The sequence below is a fragment of the Pipistrellus kuhlii genome, unplaced genomic scaffold, assembly GCF_014108245.1.
Source record: "Pipistrellus kuhlii isolate mPipKuh1 unplaced genomic scaffold, mPipKuh1.p scaffold_m20_p_3, whole genome shotgun sequence".
Lineage (NCBI taxonomy): Eukaryota > Metazoa > Chordata > Mammalia > Chiroptera > Vespertilionidae > Pipistrellus > Pipistrellus kuhlii.
The window spans coordinates 91,177,831-91,196,814 of NW_023425529.1; the positions used below are offsets into that span (position 1 = coordinate 91,177,831).

At 42.2% G+C, this 18,984-nt stretch overlaps 1 protein-coding gene and 1 pseudogene across 4 annotated transcripts in view; one reads left to right on the plus strand and one right to left on the minus strand.

Annotated features, from left to right (window-relative positions):
- PSPC1 (paraspeckle component 1) overlaps positions 1–18,984 on the plus strand; it is a 103,385-nt gene that overhangs the window by 31,302 nt on the left and 53,099 nt on the right. For 3 of the 4 annotated variants that reach the window (XM_036455594.2, XM_045588506.1, XM_036455593.2), the window contains exons 3-4: positions 41–136; positions 13,152–13,348. In XM_036455594.2, the coding sequence (XP_036311487.1) occupies positions 41–136; positions 13,152–13,348 (293 nt within the window). The remainder of the gene's footprint in view (positions 1–40; positions 137–13,151; positions 13,349–18,984) is intronic. The other variant, XM_036455595.2, reaches the window with a different exon arrangement.
- Positions 15,613–15,712, minus strand: LOC118730985 (annotated as a pseudogene).

The window sequence follows — 18,984 nt, forward strand, 5'->3', positions numbered from 1 at the left end:
ATACTATATTAATCCTTATTAATGTTCCCTACCTGTCCAGGACCCCACGTCCCGTCATTGTGGAACCAATGGAGCAGTTTGATGACGAAGATGGCTTGCCAGAGAAGCTAATGCAGAAAACTCAACAATATCATAAGTAAGATTGTGTGATAAAGATATTTTACATATGTGCCGTCTAGGCTATTTATTATATCACATTTGTTTTAAAATATTTTTGGATTATAAGGTATTCTGTTTAGTCATACAATCTGGTTATTAGAGTGGCCTGGTCTACATGGAATGCTAGTGTTCTTTGTATATGGGAATAACATTAAGTTAATACTTAGAAAAATCACTACTTTTATAATGGCCTGTGGTGAATAGGTAGGAGAATATTGGCAGTATTTATGTTAGAGAAACAATGAACTCTAGATTTATGAAAATATTTCTTTAATTAGTTTACTTCAGGTATGTAATTAGTTAAAAGGAGACTTTTTTGGGAAGTAGAGTTGGGGGCGGTCCCAGATTAATACCTTGGCACATTTTATCTCTTGTTAGGGTTTAAAAGAAAATTAGCCTATTGTTAAAATATCATATATTATTTTATCAGTTGCTTTTCACTCAATATGATGCAACTTTTAAAAAAATTTAAATATATTTTTATTGATTTTTGGAGAAGAAGGGAAAGGGAGAGAGAGATAGGAACATCAATGATGAGAGAGAATCATTGATTGGCTGCTTCTTGCACTTCCCACACTGGGGATCAAGCCCGTAAACTGGGCATGTATCCTCCGTGGGAACCGAACAGTGATCTCTCTGGTTCATAGGTCAAACCAAATGGTGATCTCCTGGTTCATTGGTCAATACTCAACCACTGAGCCATATCAGCTGGGCTGATGCAACTTTTTATGTAAGTTGCTGTATAAATACATTTTAACCAGTCACTTGTTTATTATAATGAATAAAACTGTAACTGAATTGAACAAATATTGGAATATCTTGGTGCAAGGCACTGTTCTAGGTTGTTACCATTGCAACTTTGCAATGTTACTGCTCTTATTCTGCTTACATTTCAGGTGGTGGAGATATATGATAAGTAATCAACCAAAGAATAGAAAATAAGAACAAAAAAAACACACATTAAAACACCCTGGCCAGTGTGGCTAAGTTGGTTGAGCTTCGTCCTGTGCACCGAAAAGTTTGCCAGTTCCATCCCAATCAGTACACATCCCCTATTAGATGCCTATGAGAGGCAACTGATTGATGTTTTTCACATTGATATTTCTCTCTCCCTCTCCCTTCCTCTCTCTAAAATTGGTTAAAAAAACAACAACCCAGAATCTTATAAAACAAATAATAAACTAAAGATTATATAAAACATTTGTTAAGTAGTTAGAGTTTCTATTTAATTTACTTTTTAAAAGAAATCAGTATTTTTATTGTAATGTGTGTGTGTGTGTGTGTGTGTGTGTATGTATGTATATATATATATATATATATAAAATTTTATGTTTTTTAGACAAAGAGGAAGTGAGAGGGATAGAGACATAGAAACATCATTGATCAGCTCCTGCTGCATGCCCCATATATGGCATTGAGCTTGTAATGATGCATGTGGCCTGACAGTAAATCAAACCATGACCTTCTGGTTTATGCGTTGATGCTCAACCATTGAGCAACAACAATTGAGCAGAAATACTATTTAAAGCCTAGCCAGTATGGCAGTCGATCAATGATTCTCTCTCATCATTGGTGTTTCTATTTCTTTTCCTCTCCTTTTTAAAAACAACCTTAAAAAAAAAGGGAAAAAAGAACCACTTAAGCCAAAACCGGTTTGGCTCAGTGGATACAGCATCAGCCTGAGGACTAAAAGGTCCCGGGTTCGATTCTGGTCAAAGGCATGTACCTTGGTTGGGTACATCCCCAGTACGGGGTGTGCAAGAAGCAGCTGATCGATGATTCTCTCTCATTGATGTTTCTAACTCTCTATCCCTCTCTCTTCCTGTCTGTAAAAAATCAATAAAATATATTAAAAAAAAGAAAAGAAAAAAAGAACCATTTAAAGTGAGATATAAAGGCCTAGATCAAAAGTTACGCATATTGAAAGTTGATTGATACTGTCAAATTGTTCTCTAATAATTTTATACCAATTTATACTAATTGATGTATATTTAAAAATATTTTTCTTGATGATAAATGGGTGTTAGGATTTTAAGATTTAATTGTTCAAAATACTATATCTTGCCTGTTATTTTAATTGGCATTTTAAAATTTTAGTGTAGTTGAATGTTTTTCATTTTACTTGATTCAAATGATATATAGTGGTTGCTTATATGCCTAGTGATGAACATGTTTCATAGAACAAAATAGACTAGACATTCATGAAGTCTGGGGTGGTAAAATTCATGCAGTGTGGGATAATCAATAATATAAGTAAAATATGGTGACATAGAATGGGAAAGGTGGGTGTTAGGGAGCAGAGAATTGTGTCTCTTTTTTGTTTGTTGTTAATCCTCACCTACAGGATACTTTTTCCATAGATTTTTTAGAGAGCATGAAGTGGGGAGAGAGAGAGAGTCATTGAAGTGAGAGAGACACATCTATTGGTTGTCTCCCACATGCGCCCTGGAGATTGAACCTGCAACCCAGGTTCATGCCTGGAAATCAAGTCTGGCACTCTTTGGTGCCCGGGCTGACATCTAACAGGTGAATGATAGCAGTCAGGGTAAGTGTGGCTATTTTACATGTTAAGAAAGCCAACCTGAGATAGTGATATTTGAAGGTGACCGCTTGAAGGGGTGGGTTGGGAGTGAGAAGCTGGCTGTGCAGCTTGCAGAAGTGTGGTGGAGTAAAGGATGATGGTTTGAAAGAAGGAATAGTAACTGTAATAGCTCTGAGAGAGGGGCATGTTGCAGGAATAGTAAAGGTGTTGGTTTAGCTGGAACATACCATTGCCCCAAAAATAAGACAGTGTCTTATATTAATTTTTGCTCCCAAAGATGCGCTAGGTCTTATTTTAAGGGGATGTCTTATTTTTCCATGAAGAAGAATACGGTACACATTTATTGTTAAATGAAAATAAAGGAAATTTATTACCTGTATACGGTATGGTAGTACGGTAGTTGTCAATACAAACAAGACAAACTGTGAATCCTACAGTATCAAGAATTTACTCAATTTATTCAATGACAATCATGTCATCATCTTCTGGAACATCATCCTAACAATCTAATTCCTGAATTTCCTGGTGAATTTCTTGTGACTCCATTTCTTTCAGAATCAGTGGACCAAATCTCTCATGCAATGCAACTGTCAGTGATTTTCTCCCATGAATTCTTCACCCAAGTCATAACTTCTTGCAGTTTAGGTTTCAAAAACTTTCCATGCTGATTTCTTTCCATTCCATTCTATTTTTTTTTTTAAATCAATCTTTATTGTTCATATTATTACAAAGGTTCCTCATTTCTTCCCCCCTCCACCAGGTTCCCACCACACCCTCTGCCCCCTCCCCATCCCCCAATGTCCTCATCCATAGGTGCACAGTTTATGTTCAGTCTCTTCCTCCCTCCCTTTCCCCGATAGTAAATCCCTTTTCAGATAGTAAATCAGTTACTTAGCATTTTCTCATATCAATAATACCTCCACATGCCCTGTGATACACTTCTCACAAAAGACATTTCCAAATAGGTCAACCAGCCTCATTGAGGCCCACCCAAGGCACTCACAGATCAACACCCCAGCCCTATACTAACTCAACACATCCAGATCTAAGCCTTCATCACTTGATTCAGCAGACCCTCAAGTTCCCACAAAAGTTTCCAGCCATGTCTGAGAGGCAGCATGGGGCAGGGGCAGGCGAGGAGCGAGCTGTTTCGGGCCTGGCTGGTCCGGGACTGGCCTCTGTTGCTCTGGTTCGTTCCACAACCAGCTGTTCTGGGTCTGGTCACTGCCGCTCCCGACCTAGTTGCTCTGGACTTGGCTACTGCTGCTCTGGGCCCGGCTGCTCTGGGTCCGGCTGCTCCCAGCCTGGCAGCCGCTGCTCCGGGCCTGGCCTCTCCCAGCCTGGCAACCGCTGCTCCGGGCCTGGCCGCACCAGACCCGGCTGCTCCGGGCCTGGCCGCTCCCAGCCTGGCAGCCGCTGCTTCGGGCCTGGCCGCACCAGACCCAGCTACTCGGGCCTGGCCGCTCCCAGCCTGGCAGCTGCTGCTCCGGGCCTGGCCGCACCCGACTTGGCTGCTCCGGGCCTGGCCGCTCCCAGCCTGGCAGCCGATGCTCCGGGCCTGGCCACACCAGACCCGGCTGCTCCGGGCCTGGTTGCTCCCAGCCTGGCAGCCACTGCTCCGGGCCTGGCCACACCAGACCCGGCTGCTCCGGGCCTGGTCGCTCCTAGCCTGGCAGCTGCTGCTCCGGGCCTGGCCGCTCCGAGCCTGGCTGCTCCTGGCCTGGATGCTCTGGGCTTGGCTACTGCTGTTCTGGGCCTGGCTGCTCCCAACCCGGCTGCTCTGGGCCCGGCTTCTCCGGGCCCGGCTTCTCCGGGTCTGGGTGTTCCTGGACTGGCCACCCTGGGCTTGGCCTCCTCCACCTCAGGCCTGGCTGCCACTGCCCCAGGTCTGGCTGCTCCAGTGCTGGCTGTTGATGCTCTGGTTCTGGCTGCTGCTTCTCTGGGGCCTGGCTGTTGCTGCTCCGGGCCCGGCTGCCACTGCCTTGTGCCTGGCCACTCTAGGCCTGGCCGCCGCTGTTCCAACATTCTGTCCTGTTTTTTTTTTTTTTTTTAAACGCATTTATGTTGCAATGTTGGCTGGTGAGTTGAGTTCTGACTTAGTCTTTGATTTTTCAAGATCTTCTTTGTATTCTTTCCTAAGTAATTTTACTATCTTTTGCTCTCATTTGATTTCTTCACATTGAGAACTTCTTTGGTTTCTTCCTCCTTGTCCTGGGAGCTCAGCAGGTTGGCCTGTGGCACCCCTTTGTTCTCCTCGGGCTCCTGCACTGCTTCAGCCTGTTGCCGGGGTTGGCGCCGCCCAGGAAGCAGCCCCCGGCCTTGGCTCTGTTGCCCGCGCTCAGCGGTTGAAGGCTCAGGGGCACCACCCCCCTGGGGGCGCCGTCGCCCGGCTCCTTGCTGGTGCCTGGCTGGCCGGTGTCCGGCAGGGGCTCCTGCTCCTAGTCGTGTTCCTCCAGTCTGGAGCTTTTTTTCTCCTTCCCGCTAGGGGAGTCTAGGTTCAGAGTCAACAGACTGTCCTCTGCGCGCAGTGTGCGCGACTTCGGGGGCTCCCACCTCACAGCCCCGGCTCCCCCTGCCTGAGCCTGGGTCCCCAGGGTCTGGCCTCAGACTGGGGTTCAGAGCAGTCAAAACTGGGGCCCAACACGGCCGGGGCTCCTGTTTCCTTCCCTCCAGGGCAATCTCGCATCAGAGTCAACATTCCTTCCCTTGCAAGCAATGTGCGTGACTCCGGGGGTTCTGCCTTTTGCCGCTCTCCCAGGACTCCACCTCACAGTCCCGTCTCCCTCTGCTTGAGCTTGGGTCTCCAGGGATTGGCCTAGAACTGGGGTTCATAGCAGTCGGGACTGGGGCTCAGCGCCGCTGGAGGCTTTGTTTCTTCCGGCTAGGGTAATCCAGCATCAGAGTCAACATTCAGTCCTCTGCGTGCAATGTGTGCGCGACTCCAGGGGCCTTGCTTTTCACTGCTCCCCTAGGATTCCGCCTCACAGCCCCGTCTCCCCCTGCTGGAGCCTGGGTCCCCAGGGTCTGGCCCATAACTGTGGCTCAGCGCTGCCGGTTCGGGGGTTTAGCCCAGGCTGGGGGTTTTATTTCCTTCCTGCTAGGGAACGCCGGCAGCACCCAGCCCTCTCCTTCTCTCCGGCTGCAACCTCTCAGCGCGCACGTGCGTGTGGGCGCGCAGCATGTCTCTGTACCTTAGGCTTTTTTTCAGCTCCTCTGATTTTCCTTCAGGTTTTCTCTTTCCTTCTTGTTGTAGAATTTTCAGTCAGTCGACTACCTGTAGCTCTGAGGAATGTCCACTCTACATTTTAGTTGTATTCCATTGAAATTGTTGTGTGCTGCTGCGGTTAGATGTCTACCCGAGCAGCCATCTGGGATCCTCCTCCCATTCCATTCTATTTTTAATGTAGTCATTAATTTTCATGCACAAATTGTCTTTGAATGGCTTGTTTATTGCAGTATCAAGAGTGTGGAGATAGGCCGTCATTCCTGCGGGAATCATTATCTGATGTACTTTTCGTTCGTGAAGAAATGTCTTCATGTCTTTAGCGCGGTGAGTGCTGGCTGCATCCCAGACTAGCAGACCTCTTTGGCTCCCTCGCATAGCAAGCGGCAGCATTAAATCAACCCACTTCCTTATAACTGCTTGTGTGGCCCAGGCTTTTTCAGTTTCAAGAATAAAAACGCCCAAAACACGTTCAATCTTTTCCTTCTTGCCCTTAGAAATGATTAAAGTGGGATTTTAGTGCCATCCAGACGAATTGCCAAAATACAGGAAACACGTGCCCTTTCGTAAGCAGTGGAGGGAATGTACACTAAGGAGGCACCCCGCTGTTCAATTGTTGTTTGAGATGATTGGCCCATAAACACTGCAGTTTCATCCATAGCAATCATGTTGGAAAGATTGTATTTAGAGAAGTCAGCATCATCAATAAAGGACTTGAATGCAAGTGCTCGCATAATAACTTGAGTATCTTCCAACCTAAACAATGTTGTACCGGTAGATCTTCTTAAAGGCAGTTCACTTCTCTGAAGGAAATTAGTCAGTTTTGTGATGCTTTGAAATCTTCGGGGGGCTATGTCAAACTGTGGTGCCATTGCAAGGGCAAATTCTTGAATCTGAGCCCTATTCACAACCAAAGCCCCTTCTCTCCTGTCAACAACCCATTCACAGATCAGGTCTTCCAGCTCGGAAAATAATGGTTGGCGACCTGATCCACACTTGCGCTTTTTAGCATTTCCCTTGTCCATTTGTTCAATGAGGTTACCATACTCTGCTCGCCATTTTCGGACCAATCGGATACTCAACATCTTCTCTTTGCAGAAAGCAGTAAGATTTTGGCCCCAAGAGTCTTCCACGATTCCTTTTTTGTACTCCACAGAGTAGCTTTTTCTTTTTGCTTTCATTTCTAGGGGTAAAAAAAAAGGAATTGAGGTATCAAGGAGGGGGGAGAGGGGGTCACTTAAAATGACACAGGGGGCATTAGAAGGGGGAATCAAAATGGCATGGGAGAATCATAGGGGGATTACCATTTTAGTAACCCTTTTTGATCCTTCTGTGTCATTTTGATTGCCCCCTCTGATCCTTCTGTGTCATTTTTAAAAAAAATATTTTTATTAATTTTTTTACAGAGAGGAAGGGAAAGAGAGAGAGCTAGAAATGTCGATGAGAGAGAAACACCGACCAGCAGCCTCCTGCATACCCCCTACCGGGGGTGTGCCTGCAACCAATGTACATGCCCTTGACTGGAATCGAACCTGGGACCCTTCAGTCCGCAGACCGACGCTCTACCACTGAGCCAAACCAGTTTCAGCCTCTGGTGTCATTTTAGCTCTTTGCACTCCGCTGTCCCCTCTCAGGGGACATCGGAATTCTAGCATATCACTCGGACGTCCCCTCTCAGGGGGGACATTGCAGTTTATTAGTGATTACGGGGAATTGAGTTAATTCATCACACATGTCCGCTGCAAAGTAGCGTCGAGTAGCTGGTAGCCAATGTCCAGAATGGTTTGGAGTGCAAAGGGTTAAGTGATCCCCCTCCCCCCACCCCTGTGGCACTGAACACCTTCACCAGACATCCCCCTACCCCTTTATCAGTCATTTACCCCCTGGGGCCTGCCTGGGGACTGTCACTGAGCTTACTGGGGCCTGGATCTGGGCTGGAGCAGGGTCTGCCACTGTCTGAGAACCTTCAGTCATCATGAGGGCGGCCTTGAGCATCAGGTAGTGTCACCAGAGACAGACAAGCACTCACCACCTTCGCTGCGTCCCGTCTTCTCTAATCCTGTTCTACACGCATCTGCGAAAGTTTCCTCCTCTCTCCCACCCCACGCTCAATGCTCACTCTGACCTCCGCTCAGCTTCCACACAGCAGTGACGTCAGGACTGTGAGTAACGTCACTGGTTGCTAGACGCCAGTTGGGGCGGCCCTATCGACCAGTTTCGGTAAATTTTCATTCTGAGACAGAGCCTGGGGGGGGCCTTATTTTGGGGGAATGCCTTATATTCCACTCAGAAGGAAACCTGTATGTAGGTCTTATTTTCAGAGGATGTTTTATTTTCGGGGAAACATGGTAGAATGTGGGAAATAGAATGTATGGATGAGGTAGACAGAAGACATAATTGGAAAGAATGTGGATTTTTAGGCCTTGTAGGCTGTTGAGCTGACTGCCTTTTATAGTTTATGAGAAAGGAAGGTTCAGAGTAGTGACTTAAATTTAGGTGGAGTTGATTATAAAGAGCCAAGGGTAGAGTTGGGGTTTAGGAGCCTTGCAAAAATGGATTAGTAGTCACAATGGTGATGGTGAGAAGTGGTGAGATTCTGGATATAGTTTGAGAATAGACTTTGCATTTTGCTGATGTGATGGGCATATGGTAAAAACAGTGTTTAAAGGTTTTTGGCCTAAGTAACTGGAAGTATGGACATTCTTAATGACTTGATTTTCAGAATCCTGTAGGGGGAGCAGATTGGGAGAGGAAGATCAGGAATGCTGTTTGAACATTTTAAGTTTGTGATCTCTTTTGAGCATTCAGGTGGAATGTCAAGTCAGTAGTTGGATTTCTATTTGGATTTTAGATGAGCTGGCTGGGCTAGTTATCTCATGTGATAGAAAACTATGTCCAAGGACTGAACCCTGGAATATTCCAGTACTGTATTTTCCAGCGTATAAGACGACCCCGACCCCCCAATTTTACAGTTAAAACATAGGTTTAGGCCTATATTCGCTGTATAAGACTACCACCCCCCACTTCGGAGGCAACACCAGTTCTTTTTTTAATAGACCGCCTTCAGATTGGCCAGAGTCAGAGAGGTGGTCTATTAAAAAAAGAACTGGTGTTGCCTCGGAAGTGGGGGGTAGTCTTATACAGCGAATATAGGCCTAAACCTATGTTTTAACTGTAAAATTGGGGGGTCGGGGTCGTCTTATACGCCGGAAAATACGGTATATACAGGGAGGAAGGAATCAGCAAAGACTGAGTGAGAGCCTTTATTGGAGTAGGGAGGACACCTAACAGAATATCCTGGACGCAAGAGAAAGAATTATTCCAGGGAAGAAGAATTAGTACTAACCCTATATAATAGAAGGCTAATATGCAAATTGTCCCTATAGGTGGGAATTTAACTGGGAGTTAGATGTGACCTGACCACTTGGGTGGCAGCACGGAACATGGCAGGTGTTGGTGATGCAGCGCTGGGGGCTGGCGGCAGTGGAGGTGCAGTTGGCCTGGATGGGCCTTGAGAAGAGCAGGACCATAGTGGGATGGTGGAGCAGGTGAGTGGGTGGCAGCAGGCCTAGGCAGGTGCGAAGGGAGGCCCCGGCTGGCAGCAGCACCAGGCAGCTGGGGAAGGGAGACCCCTGCTAACGTTGGTGGTAGGCAGGCATGGAGCCAGGGGAGGGAGGCTCTGGCTAGTGATGATAGGCTGCTGGGGGAAGGGAGTCCCTGGTCAGCAGCCACTAGGGACCCTACCCGTGTGTGAATTTTGTGCACTGGGGCTATAGTTAGTTATAATTTGTAACCATTTAAATCTCTCTCATTATGCCATTTTTCAAAGACTTACTATGATATCCTATTCTGTTGACCTTTTTTCTGGTTATAGTTTATCACTACAAATTTGAAATAGAGGATTCTTTTGGATTCAGGAATTAGAAAACTGGAATTATAAGGGTGTTTTAAGAAATGGAACTTATGGACAACATTTGTTTGTGTATTGATTTAATTATCCTAACAAACCCATAAGATCTCGGTATATTCCACATTTTACTTCTGCAGAGTGATGCTGAGAGGGAAAAATGTTCACAAAGCATAAGAACCACCATTCAAATTTATTTTAAATCCCCAAATCTATATTGTTTCAAAAGTGTTTCCTTTGAGAGAAGGAATAATATTTATTATTGTTATTATTTTTTTAATATATTTTATTGATTTTTTACAGGGAGGAAGGGAAAGGGACAGAGAGCTAGAAACATTGATGAGAGAGAAACATCAACCAGCTGCCTCCTGCACACCCCCTACCGGGGATGTGCCCGCAACCAATGTACATGCCCTTGACCGGAATCAAACCTGGGACCTTTCAGTCCACAGACCAACGCTCTATTCACTGAGCCAAACCGGTTTTGGCAGAAAGAATAATTTTTAATATATATTGTTATAATCAGTATCTGAATGAGAAACTACTAACTAATAATTCTTTGGGAATAATTAGAAGGTGGTAGATCCCCTTATTTCTTTCCTAGAGAGTGCTTTAAATCCTCAACTGAGGATATGTTTTTATTGCTTTTTTTAGAGAGTGAGGAAATGAGAGGGAGAGAGAGAGAGAAACATTGATGTAAGAAAGAAACATTGATCTGTTGCCTCTGACATGCAACCCAAATGTGAATCAAACCTGTAACCTTGGTTTGTGCCTTGACGGAATGGAATCTGAGATCTTTTGGTGAATGGAATACACAGATTACACTCCCACCTGCCAGATCCCCAGACAGTATTTTTTAAAAGAACAAAATTCAAGTCTGTTTTTTAGGGTTAAATTACCTAGATCATGGCTCATTTTGGTTATCCTCATATTCCTCTGAAGATCTTTGAAACTGTTTCTTGTCACTGTATCTTTTTCTTTGTGACAACTTCTCTGTTTATGTCCCAACTTTGTCCCAGCCACTCACCGATTTTCCCCTCCCTACCCCCTAATATAAGTTAAAATTTATGAATATATTGCTTTTTACACTTTTCTTTGTGGGTTGGGGTTTCTATTTTTATGAGTACTTTTTAATAGAAGCTATCATAGGCAAATATAATTGGAGAATTTCTTTGAATTTCAGGTATATTGATAGGTTTTCTTTTTTTTAATTTAGGTAATTTTTTTGGCTCATGGTAATAAATAATAAATGTATGCATTGTGCCAGATATTGTGTTACAGCTGTTTACAGACATTTCATGTCTTTATTGAGTTCACAGAATAGCAAGGGAAACAAGTATTGAACAAATAACTACAATTGTAGTAAGTTAGGTCTTTATTTTTTGGCCTAGTCAATTATCCTGGCACATTAAATTAAGTAAACTCTTACCTGCTTTTACTACTATCTCTAAAAGTTACTAAGGGGAAACAAAATTGATTCCAGACAATTTCTGACACATTTGATTTATATGTTGCAGATTTATGTAAAATTGTTTGTTGAATGAATAGTAAAAAGGCCTTATTGTATGTGATAATTAGGGGAGTACAGGTTTAGTATCCTATTGCATAGGTTTGAATTCTGTTTTTTTTCTCTTTTTTTCCTTTCTTTTTTTTTATTATATTATTATCTGTGTACATATTTTACCATTGCTCCTCATCCCCCATACATACCCACCCTCCCCAGAGTTTTGTGTCCATTGGTTGTACTTATATGCATGTATACAAGTCCTTCGGTTGATCTCTTATCTCCTTCAGGTCTCCCTCCTCTCCCCACTGTAATTTGACAGTCTGCTTGTTGCTTTACTGCCTCTATATCTATCTTTTGGTTCATCAGTTTATGATGTTCTTTATTATCCATAAATGAGTGAGGTCTTTCATTGACTGGCTGATTTCACTCAGCATGATGTTCTCCAATTCCATCCAGGTTGGTGCAAATGATGAGAATTCCTTCTTTTTATGGCAGCATAATATTCCATTGTGTAAATGTACCATAGTTTTTTGATCCAATCATCTACTGACGGGCACCTAGGCCATATCCAAATCCTAGCTATTGTAGATTGTGCTGCTATGAACATAGGGGTGCATATATCCTTTCTGATTGGTGTTTCTAGTTTCCTGGGATATAATCCCAAGAGTGGTATTACTGGGTCAAATGGGAGTTCCATTTTCAGTTTTTTGAGGAAACTCCACACTGTTCTTTACAGTGGTTGCATCAGTCTGCATTCCCACCAGCAGTGCACGAAGGTTCCTTTTTCTCTGCAACCTAGCCATCACTTGTCATTTGTTGATTTGTTGATGTTGGCCATTCTGACAGGTGTGAGATAGTACTGCATTGTTGTTTTGATTTGCATCTCCCGGATAATTAGTGACTTTGAGCATGTTTACATGTGCCTCTTGGCCTTCCTTCTGTCTTTTGAAAATATTATATTTATGCCGGGACCGGTTTGGCTCAATGGATAGAGCGTCGGCTTGGGGACTGAAGGGTCCCGGGTTCGATTCCGGTCGGGGGCATGTACCTTGGTTGTGGGCATATCCCCAGTAGGGGGTGTGCAAGAGGCAGCTGATCGATGACTCTCTCTCATTGGTGTTTCTAACTCTCTATCTCCCTGCCTCTCTGTATAAAATCAATAAAGTATATTTAAAAAAATATTCTTTTTCGGTCCATTGCCCATTTTTTAATTGGATCGTTCATTTTCCTTTTATTTAGTTGTATAAGCTGTCTGTAGATGTTGGAGATTAAACCTTTATCAGTGATAACATTTGCAAATATGTTCTCCCATACAGAGGGCTTTCTTGTTCTTTTGTTGATGGTTTCTTTTGATGTAAAAAAGCTTTTTATTTTGTCTTTTTTTTTTTTTTTTTTTTTTTTTACAGAGAGGAAGTTAAAGAGATAGAGAACTAGAAACGTCGATGAGAGAGAAACATTGACCAGCTGCCTCCTGCACACCCCCTACCGGGGATGTCCCTGCAACCAACGTACATGCCCTTGACCGGAATCGAACTCGGGACCTTTCAGTCCGCAGACCGACGCTCTACCACTGAGCCTAACTGGTTTTGGTTGAATTCTGTTTTCATTACTAATTATTGGGGCATTCTTGGGCAGTTTCTCAAAATCAGGCTTTTTAAAATCTGCATCACAGTACTGCTATGAGGCAATTCAGGTAGAGTATTTGCCTGACAGTGCCATGAATATTGTGAGTGCTCAGTAATTGGTGCTTTTATTTTTTAGCTGTTTTACCTTTTAAACGTACAATTCTGTATGTTTTTAATTGTAAACTTAGGGAAAGAGAACAGCCACCACGTTTTGCTCAGCCTGGGACGTTTGAATTTGAGTATGCATCTAGATGGAAGGCTCTTGATGAAATGGAGAAGCAGCAGCGTGAGCAGGTCGACAGAAACATCAGAGAAGCCAAAGAGAAGCTGGAGGCAGAAATGGAAGCAGCCAGGCATGAGCACCAGTTGATGTTGATGAGACAAGGTAAGGAGGGTTCACGTAGATGGGTTGATTTTTTTTTTTTTTTCCTTAAGGCTTATTTATAGTTCCCAGTGACATCTATTAGTAATTAAGTCGCCATTTAGTTGTTTAGAGACAGTTGGAACTCAACATACTAGAAACCACGTTCTCCCTTTTTCTGAATCTCCTTATTAAAAAAAAAAAGAAAAACATTTCCCTAAACAAGTAGTGTTGTTGGAAGCAATTAAGAATGTTAAATTTTGCTGACAAAAATCAGGGAAATAAATAATTTTTGGTATGTAGATAAAGTTAAAAAGTCACACATCAAGATATTTTTTGTTGTTGAAAGAATTAGGCCAAATGCTGGCTATTTAAGATTTTTACCACATGCGAAAAGATTGCAAATGGATATTCTTTGGCAGAGATTAAAAAAAAAAAATAATAAGAGTCATGTCCTAGACATTTGGCTCAGTAGATAGAGTGGACTGAAGGATACCAGGTTAAATTCCGGTCAAGGGCACATGCCTGAGTTGTGGTCTCTATCCCCAGTAGGGGTTGTGCAGGAGGCAGATGATCAGTGATTCTCTCTCATTGATGTTTCTCTCTCCTTTCCTCTCTGAAATCAATAAAATTATTTTTAAGAAATTGAAAAGATTTATGTGTACTGGTGGATATGATTTAGGAAGACTAAATTCATAGTGATTGCAAGAACATTTTAAACACTAGAGACAGAGCTAACTGAATTTCTAAGAGCAGTCGTAATTTACTGGTCAAATAGCTAAAAACATGATAAGCTCTTTAAATCTACATCAGAAGCTCACTTCTTGTCCCCTTTCCTCTTTCTAGGTTTCTTTTTATAGCTATCTTTATTATTACTTTCTTTTCCCTTTTTTTTTTTTGGTTGTTCGTTAATTCTCCAAATAATCTTTTCTGGTTCTTCCTACCACTCATCTTTTTTACTATTTATAATAGCTTTGTATTTACAAAAAAAAAAAAAAAAAAAAAAGCACCTAATTTTTATTATTTTGCTCTTAAATCTTTTTTTTAAACATCTTTATTTTTGAAAGTATTATGGCCCAGCTGGTGTGGCTTAGAGGTTGAGCATCGACCTATGAATCTGGAGTACACAGTTCGATTCTTGGTCAGGGCATGTGCCATGATTGCGGGCTCAGTCCCCCAGTGTGGGGTGTGCAGGAGGCACTGATCAATAAATTCTCTCTCATCATAAAAAAGAAAGTATTAAATATGTCCCCCTTTTTCTCTCATTGACCCCTTATAGCCTGCCTCCTCAATGTTTTTTTTTTAATTTAGCATTTTAGTAAATGTTTACCTTTTCTTGGCTGTCCCCAGAGATCAAGGTCTCCCCCTTCCCCTTCCCCTCCCAGATGCCTTTCTGGATTTCTGTAGTAGCTTTCTTATCAGATGTTTTGCAATCCTCATCTCAACCATTTAAAAAGGAAAATAAAAATTAAAAAAAACTATATATATATACATATATATAATATATATATATCCCCCTCCCCTTATTGATTTCAGAGAGGAAGGGAGGAGAGAGAGAAACATCAAGGAACAGAGAGAATCATTGATTGCTGCCTCCTCCACGCCCTACATTGGGAATTGAGCCTGAAACCTGGGCAGTGCCATTCCCTGTTCAGGAATCGAACCATGACCTCCTGGTTTGTAGGTTGGCATTCAACCACTGAGCCATGCCAGTTGGGCTAAACCATTATTTTTTAATTCTAGAGCTAGTATTTCTTTGAAAGATTTAAATTTATTTATCACTGAATTTGTAAATCCTTTTAGTAGATTCTCATTTTCTTTAGAACAAAAATACTGGATTTTACTCCCTCTCTCTATTCAAAAAATGTTCACTGAACAGTTATGCCAAGTCTCTGAATAACTGTGCTGATGCCAAATAAGTTAAAACAAAATCCAGCTCAATCAACAATAGAAATTGGTTAGACTTTTATTTACTAGTAGCCCTGCGCACAGCAGGAATCGGGGCCAGTAGCTTGCTGCCACCCTCCAGTAGCTCTCTGCCCGCTGCCCTGCCCGCCTGTAGCTATTCCTGACCCCCCATAGCTTGTTGCCCTGCCCCCTCCTGCAGCTCTCTGCCACCTGCTTGTAGCCAGTAGCTCACTGTTGCCCTCAGCCCCCCTCTTCCCCCCAATAGCTTGCTGCCCTGCCCTGTCCTGTAGCTCTCCGTCCTACCCTCCTGCTGATCAGTTGTTAATGCTTCACAGTGTAATGACCATTTGCATATTACATCTTCATTCTATAGGATTTTTAAAAATATATAAGGCTTCTTGTATTTGTGTGACATCTTTGCTCAGGGGCCATGCTAACCTCTATATCGTTCCAATTTTAGTATATTTGCTGCTAAAGTGAGTACCAGACATTTCTTTTAATTTAGACCTTAAACCTAGATTTTCTGTAAGTTTTCTAATAAAATTGAGTTCATTTATATGATATAGTATGCTTAAAAAGTATTTCTCTTGCAGAATATTTGAAAATTGTTACCTAAGATAAAATCCTGAATCACTGGCTAGTTAGAGCTGAAAGAGAGAGGTTAAGGTTCATTCAGTTCGGTTGGTTTGTGGTTTTAAAATTTGTTTGCACATCAGAATTAACTGGGAAATTTTAAAAACTTGATTTATTAGGCACTAGCACTTCTATTGTTGTACCGTGATTCCGTGATTCCCAAGACCAGCAGGGAGCCAGTCCAATGCAGTTAACAAGAGAGCTTCTTCCATGTTAACATGGGCTCTGTCCCACACATGCCCGAGAGCGCGAACTTCACCAAATCCAGGGGTTTTATACCGGTGGTGATGTCACTGCTTAGGCTGACCCTGATTGGTTGGGTGAGGGCAGGGGCCAGTTACACAGAATGGAGGATAACTCTGCCCTGCCCCACAGTGGAGTCAGGGTTCTAGTCTCACCCTGCCCTGCCCTCTCACTATCTGATATGAATTATTTTCTGTTCATAGGTCCTTTACTACTTTAGTTTCCTGCTATCTATAGTTAGGTCATTTGCCACTTTAGTTTCCTGCTATCTGTAAATAAGAAGTGAAAGCACTAAAAGATATTTTGTTTGTAAATAAGAAGTGAAAGCACTATGATATATGTACAGAGATAATAATTTAATAAAGAAATTTAAAAAAAGAAAAAGTGAAAGCACTAAAATATATTTTGTTGCAACTGACAGTAGTGTAAGTCATTACTTCAGCACTCATTTAATGTTAGTTGTAAGAAACATTGTCTGAGGTATTAAGGATATAGTGGTGACAAAAAACAATATGTGTTTTTTTAGGCCTCATAGAGATCTTGTGAGCTCTTAGAAAACTGCCCCGCTCAGCCAGCATGGCTCAGTGTTTGAGTATCCACTTATGAACCAGGAGGTTAAGGTTCAATTCCTGGTCAGGGCATATGGTTGCAGGCTGGATTCCCAGTAGAAGGCAGCCAACGAATGATTCTCATCAATGATGTTTCTCTCTCTCTCTCCTTCTCCCCTCCTCTCTGAAATAAAAAAAACCCAAAAGACAAACACACCAAAAAAACAAACAAACCCGTTTTGCCTTGCCTTACCCAAAGGGTATATTGACTTCTGAAGTAATTTTGCAAAGTTAATTCTCATGAGCTTTTATTTTATTGCTTTTTTGTGTTTTTGTTTATAATCCTTGTTAACGATATTCTGGTTTATAAAATTTAAAAAGCACATTGCTTAATGTTTTCCAGTCTGTGCTTCTGGGTTTTCTTTTGTTGAAGTACATCTTCTATTTATTTCAGCAAAAGTCTGCAGGTGATAAATTTGTTTCAATGTTAGTTTGTCTAAAATTCTTTTTTTTTATTCTACATTTATTATATATTTCGTCTAGCATTTTTAAGGGTGGTTTTAAGAGGGGGAAGGACTTCTAGGTAATCTTAATTTTTGTAGCTCTGTGGAAACATGAGACTTTCCTTTGACCTATTATGGAAGGAGAAAGCTCAAACAGTACAGGAAAAATCTCTTTTGCCTTTCCCACTTTCTATTTTCTGTGGGAAACACTATTTCCTCTGTTCTTAAGTTTGTTTTGTATTTTTAAAATATATATTTTTGTAATATATTTTTATTAATTTCAGAGAGGACGGGAAAGGGAGGGAGAGATAGAAGCATCAATGATGAGAGAACCATTGATTAGCTGCCTCCTGCATGCCCCTACTGGTGATTGAGCCCTGACTAGAAATCAAACTGTGACCTCCTAATTCATAGGTAGATGCTCAACCACTGAGCCATGCTGACAGACTTTAAATTATATTTTCATTGATTTTAAAGAGTGAAAGGGAAAAGGAGAGAGAAAGATCAAGAAAAAAAACATCGATCTGTTTTCTCCTGTACTCTTCCTACTGGATGTGGAATTTTTCTTTTTACAGTCTAGTAACTTATCCAGGACATGTTTCCCCCAAAAATTTTGTTATGAGGAATCTTAAATGAAATACTTGAAAGAATATTAAGGTGCTCACTACTTAGATTCCTATTATTAACATTTTACCATTCTTTCTTTATTACATCTTTCCATGTGTCAGTTTTTAAAAAATGTTATAGAGGTATTTTCATTGATTTCAGAGAGGAAGTGAGAAGGAGAAATAGATAAAAACATTGATGAGAGAGAAATATTAATTGGTTGCCTCCTGGATACCCCCCAGTAGGGATGGAGTCTGCAATCTGGGCACTGAGCCATGCTAGCCAAGCAAAAGTTTTTTTTATTTTTATATTTTTACTGCTCTTGACTGCGAATCAGACCTGAGATCCTTTAGTTTATGGGCCAACACTTTACCCACTGACCAAACTGGCCAGGCCCTTTGGGTTATTTTTTTAAAGATTCCTATAGGGGTATGATTTTCTGGATCAAAGGATAAAAGTTATATATATTTTTGATAATTTACCCCGAGAAGGATGTTATTGCACTGTACAGGTATATACACTTTAGTGAAACTTGGAGCAACTTTGGATATTAACAAAACTTAAATAATTTAGATCCTGGATTGGTTACTTAATTGGTTAGAATATTGTCCCAGTATGCCAGAAAGTTTGTGGATACAATCCCTGGTCAGGGCACATACAAGAATCAATTCAATTAAGGCATAAATAAGTGAAACAACAAATCAGTTTCCCTCCCTCCTTCCCTCCCCTCCTCCTTCCCTCCTTCCCTCCCTCTCTTCTTCCTTCCTTCCCTCCCTTCCTCCCTCCTTCCTTTCCTTCTTCCCTCTCTTCTCTCCTTCCTTTCCTCCCTCCCTTCTCCTTTCTCAAATCAATTAAAGCATTTTAGCAAATGTAAACTGGTAGTTTTAAGTTGATAATGTGTCTTGTCCCGACCCGCGGGACAACAACGGGGGCACGCAGGAACCACCTAAGACACATGTGTCAAACACAAGGCCCGCGGGCCAAATCCGTCCCGCCAGGCCTTGCAATGTGGCCCGCACCGCGCTGTCATCACTGCACTCCGCTGCGTTTCCATCACAATGACAGTTTATGACTGTTCAGTAAACCATTCGGCCCGCGATTTAGGCTGGATTTTAGATTTTGGCCCCTTCTCTGATTGAGTTCGACACCCCTAACCTAAGAGAATGAATCAACGCGAAAGAATGAAGGCAAGACAAGGTTCTGATCAAGCCTCAGTTTT